This window comes from Gorilla gorilla, chromosome 2 (assembly GCF_029281585.2).
Source record: "Gorilla gorilla gorilla isolate KB3781 chromosome 2, NHGRI_mGorGor1-v2.1_pri, whole genome shotgun sequence".
Classification (NCBI taxonomy): domain Eukaryota; kingdom Metazoa; phylum Chordata; class Mammalia; order Primates; family Hominidae; genus Gorilla; species Gorilla gorilla.
This window is the reverse complement of record NC_086017.1, coordinates 46,880,780-46,900,014: the sequence shown is the minus strand read 5'-3', so window position 1 is coordinate 46,900,014 and position 19,235 is coordinate 46,880,780. Positions and strand designations below refer to the sequence as shown.

The 19,235-nt window shown below is 40.4% G+C and overlaps 2 protein-coding genes across 4 annotated transcripts in view; one reads left to right on the top strand and one right to left on the bottom strand.

Annotated features, from left to right (window-relative positions):
• The window catches only part of MLH1 (mutL homolog 1), a 57,796-nt gene extending 50,838 nt beyond the window's left edge, over window positions 1-6,958 (bottom strand). The window contains exons 1-2 of one of the 3 annotated variants that reach the window (XM_004033830.5): window positions 6,178-6,958; window positions 3,134-3,224 (exon numbers count right to left, since the gene is read on the bottom strand). In XM_004033830.5, coding sequence (XP_004033878.3) covers window positions 3,134-3,224; window positions 6,178-6,293 — 207 coding nt within the window. In that variant the 5' untranslated portion in view covers window positions 6,294-6,958. Of the gene's footprint in view, window positions 1-3,133; window positions 3,225-5,950; window positions 6,065-6,177 lie in introns of those variants that run through there. The other 2 variants (XM_063703692.1, XM_063703691.1) reach the window with 2 other exon arrangements.
• On the top strand, window positions 6,764-11,980 carry EPM2AIP1 (EPM2A interacting protein 1). Its single transcript, XM_055381266.2, has one exon. The coding sequence runs from the start codon at window positions 6,764-6,766 to the stop codon at window positions 8,585-8,587; it is 1,824 nt and encodes a 607-aa protein (XP_055237241.1). The 3' UTR covers window positions 8,588-11,980.
• Window positions 11,981-19,235: the final 7,255 nt, after the last annotated feature.

The window sequence follows — 19,235 nt, the reverse complement described above, 5'->3', positions numbered from 1 at the left end:
CCCAGGAGTTCAAGGTTACAGTGAGCTATGCTTACACTACTGCACTCCAGTGTGGGCGACAGAGTGAGACCTTGCCTCTAAAAAAGGGAAAAAAAAAAAATTCTAATTTTTCAATGAACTCAAATTTACAAGAAAAAAACAAACAACCCCATCAAAAAGTGAGTGAAGGATATGAACAGACACTTCTCAAAAGAAGACATTTATGCAGCCAAAAAACACATGAAAAAATGCTCATCATCACTGGCCATCAGAGAAATGCAAATCAAAACCACAATGAGATACCATCTCACACCAGTTAGAATGGCAATCATTACAAAGTCAGGAAACAACAGGTGCTGGAGAGGATGTGGAGAAATAGGAACACTTTTACACTGTTGGTGGGACTGTAAACTAGTTCAACCATTGTGGAAGTCAGTGTGGCAATTCCTCAGGGATCTAGAACTAGAAATACCATTTGACCCAGCCATCCCATTACTGGGTATATACCCAAAGGATTATAAATCATGCTGCTATAAAGACACATGCACACGTATGTTTACCGCAGCACTATTCGCAATACCAAAGACTTGGAACCAACCCAAATGTCCAACAATGATAGACTGGATTAAGAAAATGTGGCACATATACACAATGGAATACTATGCAGCCACAAAAAATGATGAGTTCATGTCCTTTGCAGGGACATGGATGAAGTTGGAAACCATCATTCTCAGCAAACTATCACAAGGACAAAAAACCAAACACCGCATGTGCTCACTCATAGGTGGGAATTGAACAATGAGAACACATGGACACAGGAAGGGGAACATCACACACTGGGGACTGTTGTGGGGTGGGGGACGGGGGAGGGATAGCATTAGGAGATATACCTAATGCTAAATGACGAGTTAATGGGTGCAGCACACCAACATGGCACATGTATACATATGTAACAAACCTGCACGTTGTGCACATGTACCCTAAAACTTAAAGTATAATAATAATAAAATTTAAAAAAATTGCAGTAAAATATATGTAACAGAAAATTTTCCATCTTAACCATTTTTAAATGTACAGTTCTGTGCCATTAACTATATTCACACTGCTGTGTTAACTATCATCATGATCCATCTCCAGAATTTTTTCATCTTCCCCAAACAGAAACTCTGTACCCAATAAACAATAATTTCCATTCTCCTCGCTTCCCCCGGCCCTGGGCAACCACCACTCTACTGTCTCTATGAATGTGACTACTCTAGGAACCTCATAAGAGGAATCATACAATATTTGTCCTTTAGTGACCAACTTATTTAACTTAACATGATGTCTTCAAGGTTCGTATATGTTGCAACATGTGTCAACATTTTATTTCTATTTAAGGCTGAAATTATTCCATTTTGTTTATCCATTCATCCACTGATGGACACTTAGGTTGCTTTCACCTTCTGGCTACTGTAAATAATGCTGCCATGAATATGAGTGTACAAATATCTGCTTGCATCCCTTCTTTTGGGAATAACTCAGAAGTGGAATTACTGGATTATATAATTATGTTTAATTTTTTGAGGAATCACCACAGCATTTTCCACAGCACCCTGCACTATTTTACATTCCCTCTAGCAATACACAAGAATTCCAATCTCTACATCCTCGCAAACACTTGTTTTCGTTTTTGATAATAGCCATCCTAATAGGTGTGAAGTGGTATCTCATTGTGGTTTTCATTCATTTTCCTAATGACCAATAATGTTGAGCATCTTTTCAGGTGAGTCTCAAGGCTTTTTTTTTTTTTGATGGAGTTTCGCTATTGTTGCCCAAGCTGGAGTGCAACGGTGCGATCTCGGCTCATCGCAACCTCCGCCTCCCAGGTTCAAGCGATTCTCCTGCCTCAGCCTCCCAAGTAGCTGGGATTACAGGCATGTGCCACCACACCCGGCTAATTATATATTTTTAGTAGAGATGGGGTTTCTCCATGTTGGTCAGGCTGGTCTCGAACTCCCGACCTCAGGTGATCAGCCCGCCTTGGCCTCCCAAAGTGCTGGGATTACAGGTGTGAGCCACCATGCCCATCCTTCTCGTGGCTTTTAATACCATTAAAATGCAGACAACTACCAAATATTCATCCCTAAATCTCTACCCTGCACTCCAAACTCACATAAACATCCAACTAACAGGCATCTTAAATTGAACATGCCCCAAAATGAACTTCTGATCTCCCCAAAAATCTGCTTCTTTCATAGTCTTTCCCATCTTAGTAAATGGCAACTCCTTCCATTTAGCAGACCAAAACCTTGAAATCATTCCTGATTCCTCTTTCTCTCACACCCTGTATCAGCAAATTCTGAGAACTTTGCCTCCATAATTAACCCAGAATCTCACTGCTTCTTACATCTCTACTGCGACCAAGCAGTCTGCAGGACAGACTGCTTCTGCCCTGTCCTGCTATTTTCCACACAGAAAGACAAAGGATTAAAAAAACAAAAACTCACCACACCACGTAACCTCTGCTTAAAACCCTCTAACAATATCCCATCATATTCAGAAAAAAAGCTAAAGATTTTACCTTGGCCCACAAGGATTTACATGTTTTCACTCAGACCTCATCTCCTATTACTCTTTCCTTTTCAGCCTCTAGACAAACTGGCCTCCTTGATAGTCCTTTAACATGTCAGGTATGCTTCCATTTAATAGTCTTTGCGTATATTGTTCTGTATTCCAAGAATACCTTTAAATAGCCTCACAACTTGCTCCTTGACTTCCACCGGTCTCTCAAATATCACATCCACATTGAAGCCTTCCTGAACTACTCAATTTAATTGCATCCTTTCTGGCTTGCACACTCCTATCTTCCTCCCTGCTTTAGTTTTCTCCACAGCACTTAATGCTATCTAATATAATATTTATTATACCCATTTTGTCTCCCACCACTATAATGTAAGCATCAGAAGAGAATAGATTTTAATCTATTTTATTCACTGACACATCCCCTGAACAGTGCCCAGCAAATATTAGGTACTCAATAAATATTTATTGTTGGTGTTGAATTTTTCAGTGAAAAAATCCCATCTGCAAAAGCCTAGTTTCCAGAACAGAGAAAGGTCCTGACTCTTCCATGAAGCGCACAAACTTCCCGCTACTTTGAGGTTTTACTTACCCTGATCCCAGTGCCATTGTCTTGGATCTGAATCAACTTCAGGCCTCCCTCTTTAACAATCACTTGAATACTTGTGGATTTTGCATCTAAACTGGCAAATCAAACAGAAAATAATTTATCAGTCTGCAACTACTCTAATGTACATATTTTAATATGAGCCAAGCAATGATAACAAACCCCAAATAAATACAATAGTGCCTCATTAATGTGTTTTTCCTTTGTCTTACAGGCTCATACACTGTATGAGTTTACATATTGTGTGAGAGAGAGAGAAGAGACGGGCAGAGCAACCATCATTTCTAATAGGACATTCAGCACTATTTCTGTTCCTCTAGGAAAGACAGCAAGTGAAGTTAAAAATAGATTTCTTTTGGCAGATGTCTCTTCTCAACTAATTTTACTTTTACCTGAACTTTATTCAGCCTCAGGTTCCTAAGTGACTCTAATAAAATGTCACTAAATAATGTCACTAAAAAATAAAATTCTGAATGATTTTCTCTACTATTCCCTTTTGTATTTACGATGGAGGGAAAAAAAAAAGTAATGCAGAAAGTTAATAAATCTTTAGGAAGTCAATAAATTTTCTGGCCAGGCGCAATGGCTCACACCCATAATCCCAGCACTTTGGGAGGCCAAAGTGGGTGGATCACCTGAGGTCAGGAGTTTGAGACCAGCCTGACCAACATGGAGAAACCCCATTTGTACTAAAAATACAAAATTAGCCAGGCATGGTGACGCATGCCTGTAATCCCAGCTACCCAGGAGGCTAAGGCAGGAGAATCACTTGAACCCAGGAGGCGGAGGTTGCGGTGAGCTGAGATCGCGCCATTGCACTCCAACCTGGGCAACAAGGGCAAAACTCTGTCTCAAAAAAAAAAAAAACCCAAAAAAAAGAAGTCAATAAATTTTTTGTGCTTTCAAAGAGTAGCCTACAAGCACAGACCAACTGCTAGAGAAAACAAATTTTCTAGCAGGGGCTGCATGAGAAAGAGTTATCTATTCCCCACACAGACAATTCTTTATTCAGAAATAAGATAACAGGCTGGGCACGGGGGCTCACGCCTGTAATCCCAACACTTGGGGAGGCTGAGGTGGGTGGATCACCTGAGGTCAGGAGTTCAAGACCAGCCTGGCCAACATGGCGAAACCCCGTCTCTACTAAAAATAAAAAAATTAGCTGGGTGTGGTCGTGCACGCCTGTACTCCCAGCTACTTGGGAGGCTGAGGCAGGAAAATCGCTTGAAACCAGGAGGCAGAGGTTGCCCTGAGCCAAGATCACGCCACTGCACTTCAGCCTGGGCAACAGAGTAAGACTTCATCTTAAAAAAAAAAGAAAGAAGACAATAAGTTACTTAAATATTATAGACATTTCTCATGAGCCCCTGTATTGAAGTTGTATTAGTCATCTCAACTTATATATTAAAAAGAGTGTAACTGGACTCCATATAAAAATCTCCACTTGAGCTGGGCGCAGTGGCTCATGCTTGTAATCCCAGCACTTTGGGAGGCCAAGGCGGGCGGATCACCTGAGGTCAGGAAATCGAGACCATCCTGGCTAACATGGTGACACCCTGTCTCTATTAAAAATACAAAAAACTGCAGGGCGCGGTGGCTCACGCCTGTAATCCCAGCACTTTGGAAGGCTGAGGCAGGCGGTTCACCTGAGGTCGGGAGTTTTGACACCAGCCTGACCAACATGAAGAAATCCCATCTCTACTAAAAATACAAAATTAGCCAGGTGTGGTGGCACATGCCTATAGTCCTAGCTACTCGGGAGGCTGAGGCAGGAGAATCTCCCTTGAACCTGTGAGGAGGAGGTTGCAGTCAGCTGAGATTGTGCCACTGCACTCCAGCCTGGGTGACAAAGTGAGACTCCGTCTCAAAAAATAAAAATAAAAAAAAAAATCTCCACTTAAGTAATTAATTACAAGCCACCAAGCTAGTATGTTTAGTTCTGTTTTACAGTATTCTGGCACAGTACAATAATAGGCCCAGTTGTCCTGTCAATTCATTCTAACACAGTAGAAACAAAAGCCAGTCTGCCATTGCTTCTGTTACTACTATTACAAGTGAAAAGGAAAAAACATGCCCAGGTTCCTTGCTCTTTCTTTCATCTACCTTCCAATTCTCTTCCTTTCCTTCAGTGGTCCTTTCTACCCACTGTTCTCTCAGTCCCATTGCCCTGAATAGTTTATACTTTCACAATAAATCCCTCTAGAAGCCTACCACTCCAAACTGAAGCATTCTTTTTTCTATTAACGTACGGACTTCACTAACAACTGATTTTAACAAAATAATCTGACATAACGTTTAGGTGTATTTTGGGCTTGTCTTTTTGGAAGTTTATAGTCTGCACTCACTTTTCCTTCCACATGTTTCAAATCTCTTCCCTCCACATTTTTTGTCACAGTTATAAGCTTCAAAATCCAAGGATGACCCATAAAATATGGTATCTTAGAAGTGCGTCCTCCGAAATAAAGGACAGGAAAACACTAAGAGGGGTCACTAATTTAACAATAGGGTAATCAGAAGTCAAGCCCAAAGTGCATCAGCCTGTCCTAAAACTACAAACGATTTGTTTTGAAAGAAACTCAAAATGAATTGTGCCTTTGGATGTGAACAGATGATTTCTGGAATGAATGAAAAGCAAGAAAATAGTAACACAGTATCCTCTGAAAAAAGGTTTTTTTTCCCCATCTTAAGCTTTTATACATCTTTTAACTTCGCATGTTCTGCATACATAATTTTAAGTTAAGTGGCTTCCTTACTTAGTTAACGGTACCATTAAGACAACACTACGTATATTCCTCCACTTACACTCCAAACAACCCTTAAAAGGTCTCGGGGGAGAGCGGTAAAGAAACACACGGTTTACGGAAAGGGAGAAGGCCTGACTGGCACGTCAGGGAACCCCGCGGCCTCCGCCGTTGTGGGCATGCGCTGTACATGCCTCTGCCCGGGCAAAGAGGCGTGTCCGCGCCATTGAGTGACGCGGCCCGTTAAGTCGTAGCCCTTAAGTGAGCCCGGCTCGACTCCCTCCGTACCAGTTCTCAATCATCTCTTTGATAGCATTAGCTGGCCGCTGGATAACTTCCCCCGCCGCAATGCGGTTCACCACTGTCTCGTCCAGCCGCCGAATAACCCCTGCCACGAACGACATTTTGGCGCCAGAAGAGCCAAGGAAACGACTAGATGCTCAACGGAAGTGCCTTCAGCCAATCACCTCAGTGCCTCGTGCTCACGTTCTTCCTTCAGCTGTAGCTTACGCCATCCAGCCCCACCCTTCAGCGGCAGTTATTGATTGGACAGCTTGAATGCCAGTCAAATTTCTCAACTCTGTGGGTTGCTGGGTCTCTTCGTCCCTCCCTCAAGCGGCTATTGCCCGCTACCTAGAAGGATATGCGCTTGCGCGTTAGAGATCACTGTCCGCTCTTCCTATTGGTTCGTTTTTAGGAGCTCGGGGAATACGAAATATCCAGCCAATAGGAGCAGAGATGCCGGAACCGGGCTTGTGTGCCTCTGCTGAGGTGATCTGGCGCAGAGCGGAGGAGGTGTTTGGCGCTTCTCAGGCTCCTCCTCTCCCCTTGCGGCCTTTCTAACGTTGGCCCTGCTCTTGTGGCCTCCCGCAGAATGTGGATGACGCCCAAAAGAAGCAAGATGGAAGTCGACGAGGCTCTAGTTTTCCGGCCCGAGTGGACCCAGCGTTATTTGGTGGTGGAGCCTCCGGAGGGCGATGGGGCCCTGTGCCTGGTCTGTCGCCGCCTCATCGTAGCTACCCGCGAACGCGACGTCAGGCGCCACTACGAGGCTGAGCACGAATACTACGAGCGGTATGTGGCGGACGGCGAGCGCGCGGCCCTGGTGGAGCGTCTGCGTCAGGGCGACTTGCCCGTGGCCTCCTTCACTCCTGAAGAGAGAGCTGCTCGTGCAGGCCTCGGGCTCTGCCGCCTCTTGGCCTTGAAGGGTCGCGGCTGGGGTGAGGGGGACTTTGTATACCAGTGCATGGAGGTGTTGCTGAGAGAGGTACTGCCCGAGCATGTAAGCGTCCTGCAAGGCGTTGACTTATCTCCAGAGATCACAAGGCAGAGGATCCTGAGCATTGACAGGAATTTACGCAACCAGCTTTTTAACCGAGCCAGGAACTTTAAAGCCTACTCTCTTGCCTTGGACGACCAGGCTTTTGTGGCCTATGAGAACTACCTCCTGGTCTTTATCCGCGGTGTAGGCCCTGAGTTGGAGGTGCAAGAAGATCTTCTGACCATAATCAACCTGACTCATCATTTCAGTGTTGGTGCGCTCATGTCGGCAATCCTAGAGGCCCTGCAGACAGCAGGGCTTAGCTTGCAGAGAATGGTTGGACTGACCACGACCCATACTTTGAGGATGATTGGTGAGAACTCAGGACTCGTCTCATACATGAGAGAAAAGGCCGTAAGCCCCAACTGTTGGAATGTCATTCATTATTCAGGATTTCTTCACTTGGAACTGTTGAGCTCTTATGATGTAGATGTTAATCAGATCATAAATACCATATCCGAATGGATAGTTTTGATTAAGACCAGAGGCGTTAGGCGACCTGAATTTCAGACTTTACTAACGGAATCTGAATCAGAGCATGGTGAAAGGGTTAATGGACGATGTCTGAACAATTGGCTTAGGAGAGGGAAAACTTTAAAACTAATATTCTCTCTAAGAAAAGAAATGGAAGCGTTCTTGGTTTCAGTAGGGGCAACAACAGTCCACTTCTCAGACAAACAATGGCTTTGTGACTTTGGCTTCTTGGTGGACATTATGGAACACCTTCGAGAACTCAGTGAAGAATTACGAGTTAGTAAAGTCTTTGCTGCTGCTGCCTTTGACCATATTTGTACTTTCGAAGTTAAGCTGAATTTATTTCAAAGACATATTGAGGAAAAAAATCTAACAGACTTTCCTGCCCTCAGGGAAGTTGTTGATGAGCTAAAACAGCAAAATAAGGAAGATCAAAAAATATTTGATCCTGATAGGTATCAAATGGTGATCTGTCGTCTCCAAAAAGAATTTGAGAGACATTTTAAGGACCTCAGGTTCATTAAAAAGGACTTAGAACTTTTTTCAAATCCTTTTAACTTTAAACCTGAATATGCACCTATTTCAGTGAGGGTGGAGCTAACAAAACTTCAGGCAAACACTAATCTTTGGAATGAATACAGAATCAAAGACTTGGGGCAGTTTTATGCTGGATTGTCTGCTGAATCCTACCCAATTATCAAAGGGGTTGCCTGTAAGGTGGCATCCTTGTTTGATAGTAACCAAATCTGTGAAAAGGCTTTTTCATATTTGACTCGAAACCAACACACTTTGAGTCAGCCATTAACAGATGAGCATCTCCAAGCCCTGTTTCGGGTTGCCACAACTGAAATGGAGCCCGGTTGGGATGATCTTGTGAGAGAAAGAAATGAATCTAATCCATAAGGCTTTGTAGTACAAGATTGAAAAACTCAACAAGAATTTAATTCTAAAAGCAAAAATTGGTTTGAGTTTTCAAGTTTACTAATTTGGATTGTGAGAAAGTACCAAGTACCAGCCGTCCAAACTGATCACAGTTAAAATTCTGACAGTTGCCTTTTTTTTCATCTCAAATGGCAGCATGGGACTGAAACATGAGAATGCCACCTTTTTTAAAACTTAGTTTAGTGACAAAGTCATTGTCTTTTATGATATAGTTAATTTTAAAGAAATTTAGTATTAATATGAGTTGAATTTGCAGTCTGTTTTTTAGGTGTTCTGAAGATAAATGCCAAAAATTTCAGCTCTTATTTTAATGGAGTGTTAAAATTCTGATTCATATAGTCTTAAATTATCAACTCCTTAAATGTGCTTTTGAACCAATTTGCAGAAGCTCACATAGCAAGTTCATAAGTTTCCAAAAAGGAAGCCCATACATAACAGTGGAGGTGTTTTGTCTAACTATCAAAATGTTTGAGACTTTTTTTTAAACATTTCTGAGTTCGAAGGTAATATTGACAGATTTCTTCCCTCTTCCCTCCCCATCACCCACCTCAGTGATACCACATTACTGATAGAGGAAGTCATTAGAATCATTTTTAAGTTTCAGATATAGGAGACTTCATGCAATTTGGAGATAAGACTAATTATTGGGGGTTTTCCTTGGATTTTTTCTTTTTAATAACTGGGGGCTATTTTATCAGCTTGCCTATTAAAGGACTATGGTAAGTATAGAATCTTAATGGTTGCCAGTTAGTAATTCTTTTTTTTTTTTTTACTGTAGACACAAGTTTGGCCCTATCAAAAACGATGAGGAAAAAAGATTGCACTCCAGGATTAGGAGGTGTGAGATATTTTAGCTTTTTTGTCTTATCTGCGTGGGTATTGCTGCTTTATTTTAAAAAATCCTGCCTAAAGTAAACACTTTGTTTTAAAATGATACAGTATCAGATTTTGTTAGATGCTAGAAATGGATTTATTCTAAAATTTGGAACTGTCGTACACATTCTATATTTAAGATAGCACACAAGTAGAAATAATTTAAAAGCAGTCTTATTCACAGATTGCAGTAATTCTGTATTTCTATTAAGATAATCTGCTTTGTGCCAAAACAGTAATTTCCAAACTTCTGTTAACCATGAAAAGGCAATCTTAAAGTTCATTATGTAAAACTAATTATAAACAGGACCCAATTTATATTCATAGATCCTCTCAAGTATTATACAATTTAAAAACTCTTGTTCCAAAGTCCTGTCTTAACTATTGAAACACCTTAATCTGTGGTTACTAATCCAGCAAATTCAAGGAACCAGGCTATAACTAAGAATTTAGGTGGAATTGATGTCTGGGCAATTAAAATAAATGGCATAAGAGCCTAAAAACCAAAGTTGTGCCAGTGGCCTTCAACTAGAGGCAGTAACCTGTCCTTCCAGAGGATGCTGAGAAATGTGTAGGGGCACTTTTTTGGTTGTCATATTTACTAGGGGCTTCTGTTGGCATTTAAGCCTAAAGACACTCACCCCTGCAGTGCATGGGACAGCCTGGCACAATGAAGAATTAGCCCTCCCAAAATGTAGATTATTTTATTTCAAGGGATAGGGCAGATTACCATTAGAAGCAAAATTAAAAGTACAAGCTGGGCAAACTGACAGAATACTAGATAGGAGAGACTAATTCCAACCCTCTAAATTTGGCTAGTAAAGTGCAATAAAGGCATTGATAAGTTCTGTTAGCTCACAATAGCACTTGTAAATCAGGAATTAATAATTGAATCAGATTTAAGGGCTCTGTCCTGTTATACATATTTAAGGCAGAAAAAAAGTTACATGTCGATTAGGTACTTATCAAGAATGGTCAAGCTGAGATTTTGGTTAATAGAGTAAGCTTACATATCTAGAGAAACAACATAGTGGAAAACCGAAAAAAAAAAAACCAGAAAAATCTACCGGTAATTTCCCAATAGCTTTGAATATTCACGGCAGAGCTTTATTACTTGAGAGAAAGACTGGAAGACCTGAAAGCCACTTCTGCTTTCTAACCCCAGTTCCTTAAATATTGAAATCTTGTACATTTTGTGAAATTCCAGTATGTTTTGCTTAAGGTGTTAATAAAATTAGTTTGCATCATGTAGTCATTGAGTGAGGGGGAGATATAAGCCAAGGATTTTAAATTGACCCTTAGCTATAGAGAATTTGCTATAAGCTAGTCTTGTTTGTAAAAAAAAAAAAAAAAAAAGGAAAAAGAAAAAAGTGTATTTTACTGTTTTCTGTATTAAGTAATTCTGTAACTGCATGGCAGTCTTTTTTTTTTTTAAATAAATATAGTTGTTACTGGTCCTGTTGTAGCAGTGAATATAGTTAAAATACGTACATTAAAAAAAAAATTCTTAGGTCCTTAACAGTTGCTGCCCTATAGCTCATTCCTACTAGTTTTCTTGACAAATTTGTATTCCCAATGTCCCATATTGCCACTCAAATTGCTCTACTATGCTAAGTCCTTGTTAATAGTCTTACCCTCCTTGAAACACTTGAACACTTGATTAACTTTAGCTTTGAGGAGATACCATCTCCAGGTGTGCTTTCTTAGTCTTTGCAGGCACCTCTTCCCTTCAATATCTGTTCTTCGTATTTTTAAAAAAATTTGTTTTAGACTGCCTTGTTCTGTGTCATCTTGCTAGCTGATCTCATTTCCTTCCATGGTTTCCTTACCATTTATATGCAAATGACTGTCAGATTCATATCTCCTTTCTAGATCTTCCCTAATTGATGTATCTAATTGCTAACAAATGCTCTTTGCTGTCTCAGGCACTACATGTCATTGATCTTGCCCCCAATCCTGCTCCTCCTCTCATGTTTCCTCTTTCACTAAATGGCATTACCACTACCAACCATTCATTTGTCCTTTTTCCCAATTCTCCAATGCTACCATTTTAATTCAGGCCATCAACCTGCCTAAATTATAGCAACAGCCTCCTTATTAGTCTCCCTGTTTTTTATTTTTATTCCTTTCTACACTACAACCAAATTGCTCCAAAAGACTTACTGATCATGTCACTGCATTGCTTTCACCATTGCTCTTAGGGTACAATACAAATTTATCTTCATCTTTAAGGTCTCAGTATGCCACTTCATCTAGGAAACCTTCATTGATGCCCTCTAGATTAGGTGCCCTTACTATCCATTCCCTATACACCCTGTTCTTTCCCAGACATACACTTGGCACACTTTATTGTTACTGCTTGTTGATCACTGCTAGACTGTAAGCTTTGTAAGGGCAGGGACCATATAAGCCTTGTTCACTGTTATATCTCTAGTGCTTAGCACAATGCCTGGCATTTCAATAAATGTTTGGACAAACGAATATTTGTGTAGTGTTTTACAATTTTTGAAGCTCTTTCACAGTCTTATTTGACCTTCACAGTCATTCTGCCTTAGACTGTCCATTGGGTAACTTTTATCCACATATTACTAATTGAAAAATGAAGACAAGGTCTTTGTAACTAGGGACCTCATTGTTGTATTCCCAGAATTTAGTGTAGTGCTTAGCATGTGACTTAAATATGTATTATGTGACTGTTAAACAAATTGTGGTTTTCTGTGTTGTATGAAAGGAGAAAAGGATAACAAATTGCGGTTTTCCCTGGTAAACACAGTAAGTAGTAAACTCAGGATTCAAAACCAGATATACACACCAAATCCACTATGTAATATTAAGTTTGCATATCCATGTATAGAATCTTATTTTTTTTACCCTTTGTAAACAGTGTCATATATATATATATATATATATTTTTTTTTAATTTCCAAAGGAACCTACATATAGAGGGAAAAGATTAGACAACTACTTAGTGAACTAAAACAATATGTTTTTACTAAATGTTACATTTAGTATTGGAAAGAGATAATGCTGCCTAAGAGTTAATAATCATTTTTCCTTTTGTAGGCATCAACACTAGGAGAAAATGGCATGCTATTTACTTGCTACTTTCCTTTACAGATGATTTTTGGCTCTTCTGGGATTTAAAAGTAAGTAAATTTAACAAAGTAGAAGACTGACTCAGACCTTCTGGTCACTATATATTCAGTTCACTTGTTTTTACACCTGTAGAATGTCCTTATCACCCAAAGGGAGATGACCCAAAAGTGACATCTAGTTAATGTATACTTCTAAAGTTTGCTGTATTTCTTTGCCTTCTTGTTCCCATGCCTCTCTGAACTTAATTTCTGGGTAACTGAGGCTTTTCAGGCTTAGGTGGGAAAGACACACCCTTAGTCTGTTTCCTTAAGCCATTTTGACCAATTTATGGGATTAACTAGTATAATCTTAGTTGGAGTTTTAGTCTGAGGCATATTAAGTCGTTCAGAGATCTTAACAGTAGGTGTCACAGTCATCCAGTGATTTGGTGCTTGCTGCAAAACTGGCTTTTTTTTTTTCTTTGAGGCAGGGTCTCACTTTGTCACACAGGCTGGAGTGCAGAGGTACAATCTCAGCCCAATGCAATCTCTGCCCTCCTGGCTCAAGCAATTCTCCCACTGCAGCCTCCTAAGTAGCTGGGAATACAGGTATACACGAGTACACCCAGCTAATTTTTGTATTTTTATGTGGAGACAGGGGCTTGCTGTATTACCCAGGCTAGTCTCGAACTCCTGGACTCAAGCAGTCCGCCCCCCTCGGGCTCCCAAAATGTTGGTGTTATACGTGTGAGCCTCTGCACCCGGCGGCAAAACTGGCTTTTAATCAACCTTTTGGCTAAAGGATTTCTCTTTTTATTTATTTTTAAAAGGATTTTCCATTTTTATCTTTCTTTTTGATATTAAAATGTTGCCTCATCCCACCCAGTAAGTACTTGAATTTGAATTCTCTTCCTTTTCATTTTTGCCTGCAAACTGACCAGTCTACTGAGTTCATCTCTTTTCTGTACGTTTTGTCAAGTGCAGTGAACAGCAACTACAAAATATTTTGTTTTTCTGTCTTTTTCTTTGGTAAAGGGTAGATGATCTGCCTTTCAGGTTATCTCAAGGGGCAGTTTCACCTTTCCATAGTATAAATTACCCTTGTGTAAGTTATTTCTTCCATCTTCTGATAGCAATTTCCTGAATGCCTGCCAGCTAACCATTAAGCCAGTGTTCAGTATTTTAGCATTTTAAAAAACAAGGGACCAATTTCTGTGTCAGCATGGGCTAGCTTGCCATTGAATAACAAAGGCAAAATCTCACTGTCTCACACAACTTTTCTATTGCAACTTGCCTAGGGACTTTGGTTTAGATCATAGGTTGGCCATGATCAAACTATGGTCCATGGGCAAAATCTGTCTAGCTCCTTGTTTATCTAAATAAAGTTTTACTGGAATATAGCCTTGTCCATTTATTTATTATCTGTGGCTACTTTGGTTCTACAATGGCAGAGCTGAGTAGTTGCTACAGAGTGTGTACATCTCACAAAACCTAAAATATTTATTCTGTGGCCCTTTACAGAAAAAGTTCACCAATTTGTGCTCTAAGTTGCCTTCATTCTGGGTCTCAGGCTGACAAAGCAGATACCATCAGGAGTGTGGGTGCTAACTTTGGGAAATGAAAAAAGAGTATGGCAAATCACTTAAGGACTCTTAAAGGACTTTCATTGGCCAAAGCAAATCACATAGCCACATTAAAGTTCTAGGAGGAGTGTGATCCTTGCATATACCTGGGAGAAAAACCAGAAATATTTGGAAGACAACACCACTGATTAACGTCTTCATTTATATGCTTTCTTCCAATATATTTTCAACTTGTTACTGAGGTAAAATTTAAAAGTGTACCGATATTAAGTGTACACCTCAGTGAGTTTTTATATATGCCCTTGAATGCACCACCCAGGTCAAAATATAGAATATTTCTAGCACTTCAGTAGGTGTCCTTATGTTCCCCAGGCCCCCACCAACCCCTTTTATCACCACGGATAGTTTTTGCCTGTTGTAAAACTTTATGTAAGTGAAATAATTATATGCACTCTTCTGTGTCTTGTTCAACATTGTATCTGTGAGAGTAATCCATGTTATATGTAGTAGCAGTTCATGTTTTACTTCTGTGTAGTATTCCATTGTGTGACTACATCACAACTTACCCATTCTACCGTTGATAGAAATTTAGGTTGTTTCTAGCTTGTCATTATGAATAAAGTTACTATGAAAATGATCACATCTGTCTTTCAGTGAGCATGTGCACCCATTCTTGGCATACTCTTTGGTATGTACCCTGCTTCTATATTTTCCTCATATAGTTTATTCTCTACATAGCATTCAGAGTGATCCTTATTTTAAAATATAAATTAGGCCAGGCGTGGTGGCTCACACCTGTAATCCCAGCACTTTGGGAAGCCGAAGCAGGTGCATCACCTAAGGTCAGGAGTTCGAGACCAACCTGGCCAATATGGTGAAACCCCATCTCTACTAAAAATACAAAAATTAGCCAGGTGTGGTGGTGCATGCCTGTAATCCCAGCTACTCAGGAGGCTGAGACAGGAGAATCGCTCCAACCCAGGAGGCGGAGGTTGCAGTGAGCTGAGATCATGCCACTGCACTCCAGCCTGGGCGACAGAGCAAGGCTCCGTCTCAAGCAAAACAAAATAGGTGTGTATGTGTGTATATTCATATAAATCAGACCATACCACTTGTCTGCTCAAAATCACCAATGGCTTTGTATCACAATCAGACTAAAGTCCAATATCTATCGTGGCCTACAAGACCCTGCATAATCTGCACCCACACATACTCTGCACACATACCCTTTTTCTTCCTACCATCTTACCTCATATCCTTTATCCCTTTCCCTGTTCCTTCTCACTCTCCTCTGTACTAGACATGGTGCTTGTAAACTTGGGAATCAAAATTAATGATGTGGCCTTGTCCTTAGATTGTAATCTAAGTAGATAGTTTTGACATAAGCTATAACACTGGTTTATGTTAAATCAGTTACCCCAATTTATACTGATGTTTAACTCGTGGAAGGGATTTAGAAATTAAAATGCAAAATCTTGACAAATTTGAGGAACGTGTAAGATCTTGCCTCCTAATTCTACTAATTCTAAATTAGAGTTTACCAATTTTTGTTTGTTTTTTTTGAGTCTCGCTCTGTCACCCAGGCTGGAGTTCAGTGGCGAGATCTCGACTCACTGAAACCTCTGCCTCCTGCGTTCATCTTCTACTTCAGCCTCCCAAGTAGCTGGGACTACAGACGCGCACCACCACGCCTGATTGATTTTTTGTATTTTTAGTAGAGACGGAGTTTCACCATGTTGGCCAGGCTGGTCTTGAACTCCTGATCTCAAGTGATCTACCCACCTTGGCCTCCCAAAGTGCTGGGATTCCAGGCATGAGCCACCATGCCCCGCCCGAGTTTACCAATTTGGTTATGACATTCATAATTGTTCACTTTTATGGGAGCAGAGGGTGAAGGGAGTTGGGAAAGCAGTGGAATAAATCAGTAAGTACTGATATTAAGTCCAAAATAGCACAGTCATAAGGGACCTCCTTAAATGTTGTACCATTATTGGTACATTATTGGTTGTTCTAACTGAAATCAGTTAATAACTGAACTCTCCACATTTTTTACAACTTTCATATACAATTGAAGTACAAGAAACTGCACGTATTTAAAGTAGAAAATTTGATTGGTTTTGACATAAATGTGTGAAACCATCACAAGAGCGCTAATCCCATCATGAGGGCTCCACATTTATGAACTAGTTGCTTGTCAAAGGCCCCACCTCGAAATACTGTTGGATGTTAGAATTTCAACATGAATGGGGGTGTGGGAGACACAAACATTCAGTCCATAGCAGGAAAATATAGGGATGTCTCAGAACCACCATTGTCTACTTTCCTCTCTGTGTCTGCTTTCTTATCACTTCGCCTGCCGGCCAGCCTTTATGCGCTGCATTGGTGTCTATCAGCACCTTTAGTGCTGCTGACCAACTGACCTAATCTCATGTGCCAATTCTGTATTCCTGAGTGGGGACATGTGATCCAGTCTTTGGTGTTGTCTTTCCTGAGGCCTGACATATACCTGTAGTGAAGTAAGTGGTGGCTATGAAGGGGAGAATATCATAATGTATTTGGAAGGGCTTTCTGGTTGTAAGAAAGGAACTTGCGCTAGCTTAAGGGGGAGGAATAATTGAATGATTAGAGAAATACAGAAGTATCTCATGGAAACCACATGAGGGAATGAAATTCAGTGGTCCTTCAATAATTATTTGATGAAAACCTGCTAGGGCCAGGCACTGATCTAGGCACTGGAGATTCAGCAGTAAAGCAAGCGGTATTTCCTACCCTGATGGTTGTCTGTGGTCCCTTTGCACATCCGCTTCATTCTCTCTGAACAGTAGCTTCACCTGCTCATTTTTCTTCAAGGGAGAACATAGTTGTGACTAGCAAGATACTTTTTCCTAAAAGGATCCATAATACATAGCTACAGGCCCCCAGGCCTGTGGTTGGGATGGGTTGAGGTTGGAGACTTTATAGGAGGACATGAACTGACAGACACACCAAAAGTCGTCTTACTCAAAGCTATCCAATGAGTTTATTGCCTCCCAATTATTGGAGTTCTCACTGAACCCTCTGAGTCAGAATTTGTGGAACTGAGTATTAAAGGGTCCATAGAAAGATAATTTATTCCAACTTCTTTGCAATGTAAAGAAATTGGGCCCCAGAGAGGTGGTTAAAGTTATCTTGAATTATGTAGCAGAACCAGGAAGAAAAAGCAGTTTTTTGAACTGTTGCAGTACTTTTCTCATTCTGTCATTGCTGTCATTACCTGACTGCCTTCATGCCTCCATTTCTTTTAAGAAACTTTTTTTGGTGGAAGACCTCAGAATCTTCATGGTATTTTCTTTGGTTCTGACTAGCAATGGCTAAGACAGGTTATCTCTCAGTGCTTATACAGAAATCCTTTAGGAATCTGGAATTCTATTAGATTATCAATATGTTAGATATATAATAAATATTAGAAACATTTTATATTTTGTGTGTATTCTGAACTGTTTAAAACGCACAAATATTACCTGTTTCTAGAGGATTTGAAAAAATTTATCTGAAAAGAATGGAACTAGCTGGGCACAGTGGTGCATGCCTGTAATCCCAGCCACTCAGCAGGCTGAGGTGAGAGGATCACTTAAGCCCAGGAGTTTGAGACCAGCCTGGGTGACAGAGCAAGACCCTTATTTCTAAAGGAATGGGACTGGCCAGAGCAATTAGAAAAGAAAAATTTAAAAAGGGCATCAACATTGAAAAGGAAAGGCCGGGCACGGTGGCTCACACATGTAACACCAGCACTTTGGGAGGCTGAGGCAGGTGGGTCACCTGAAGTCGGGAGTTCAAGACCAGCCTGGCCATCATGGTGAAACCCCATCTCTACTAAAAATACAAAAGTTAGCCAGGCATGGTGGCGGGCACCTGTAATCCCAGCTACTCCTGAGGCTGAGTCAGGAGAATCACTTGAATCCAGGAGGCAGAAGTTGCAGTAAACCGAAATGGCGCCACTGCACTGCAGCCTGGGTGACAGAGCGAGACTCCATCTCAAAAAAAGAAAAAAATGGAAAAGGAAGAAGTCAAATTAGACTTGTTCACAGATGACATGATCTTATATTTAGAAAAATCTAAAGGCCTCACCAAAAAAAAAAAAAAAAAAAAAACCAAACTGATAAATGAATTTAGTAAAATTGCAAGATACAAAAAACAGTAATATTTATATACACCAAGAGAGAAAAATTTGGAAAAAAAATGCAGTCCCAATTACAATAGCTGCAGATACCTGGGATCATTTTAACCAAAGAAGTGAAAGATCTATAGAAGGACAACTATAAAGCATAAAAGAAGTTGAGGAGGACACACGCACACAAAAGAGATTCCATGTTCATGGACTGGAAGAATTACTATTGTTAAAATGATAGCTGAATGCGATGACTCACACCTGTAATCCCAGCACATTGGGAAGCCAAAGTGGGAGGGTCACTAGCAGCCTGGGCAACATAGTGAGACCCTGTCTCTATAAAAAATTTAAAAAATATTAGTTGTGGTGGTATGCACGTGCAGTCCCAGCCACTTGAGGGGCTGAAAGTGGGAGGATCACTTGAGCCCAGTGAAGGTCAAGGCTACAGTGAACCATGATCATACAGTGAGCCATGATCACACCATTGCATTCTAGACTGGGTGACAGAGTGAAGACCCCGTCTCAAATAAAATGGCAATTCTACTCAATGCAGCTTACCAATTTAATGCAAAACCTGTGAAAATACCAATGACATTCTTCACAGAAATAGAAAAAAAATCCTTAAATTTATGTGGAACTAGAAAAGACCCCTAATAGACAAAACAATCCTGAGCAAAAAGAATAAAGCTGAAGGCATTTCACTACCTGACTTCAAAATTTACTGCAAAGCTGTAGTAACCAAATTAGCATGGTACTGGCATAAAAATAGAGACATAGACCAATGGAACAGAATAGAGAACTCATGTAAATCCACCCAGCCAACTCATCTTTGACAAAGGTACCAAGAATATACAATGGGAAAAAGACAGTCTCTTCAATAAGTGTTACTGGGAAAACTGGATAACTATATGCAGAAGAAATAAACTAAACTA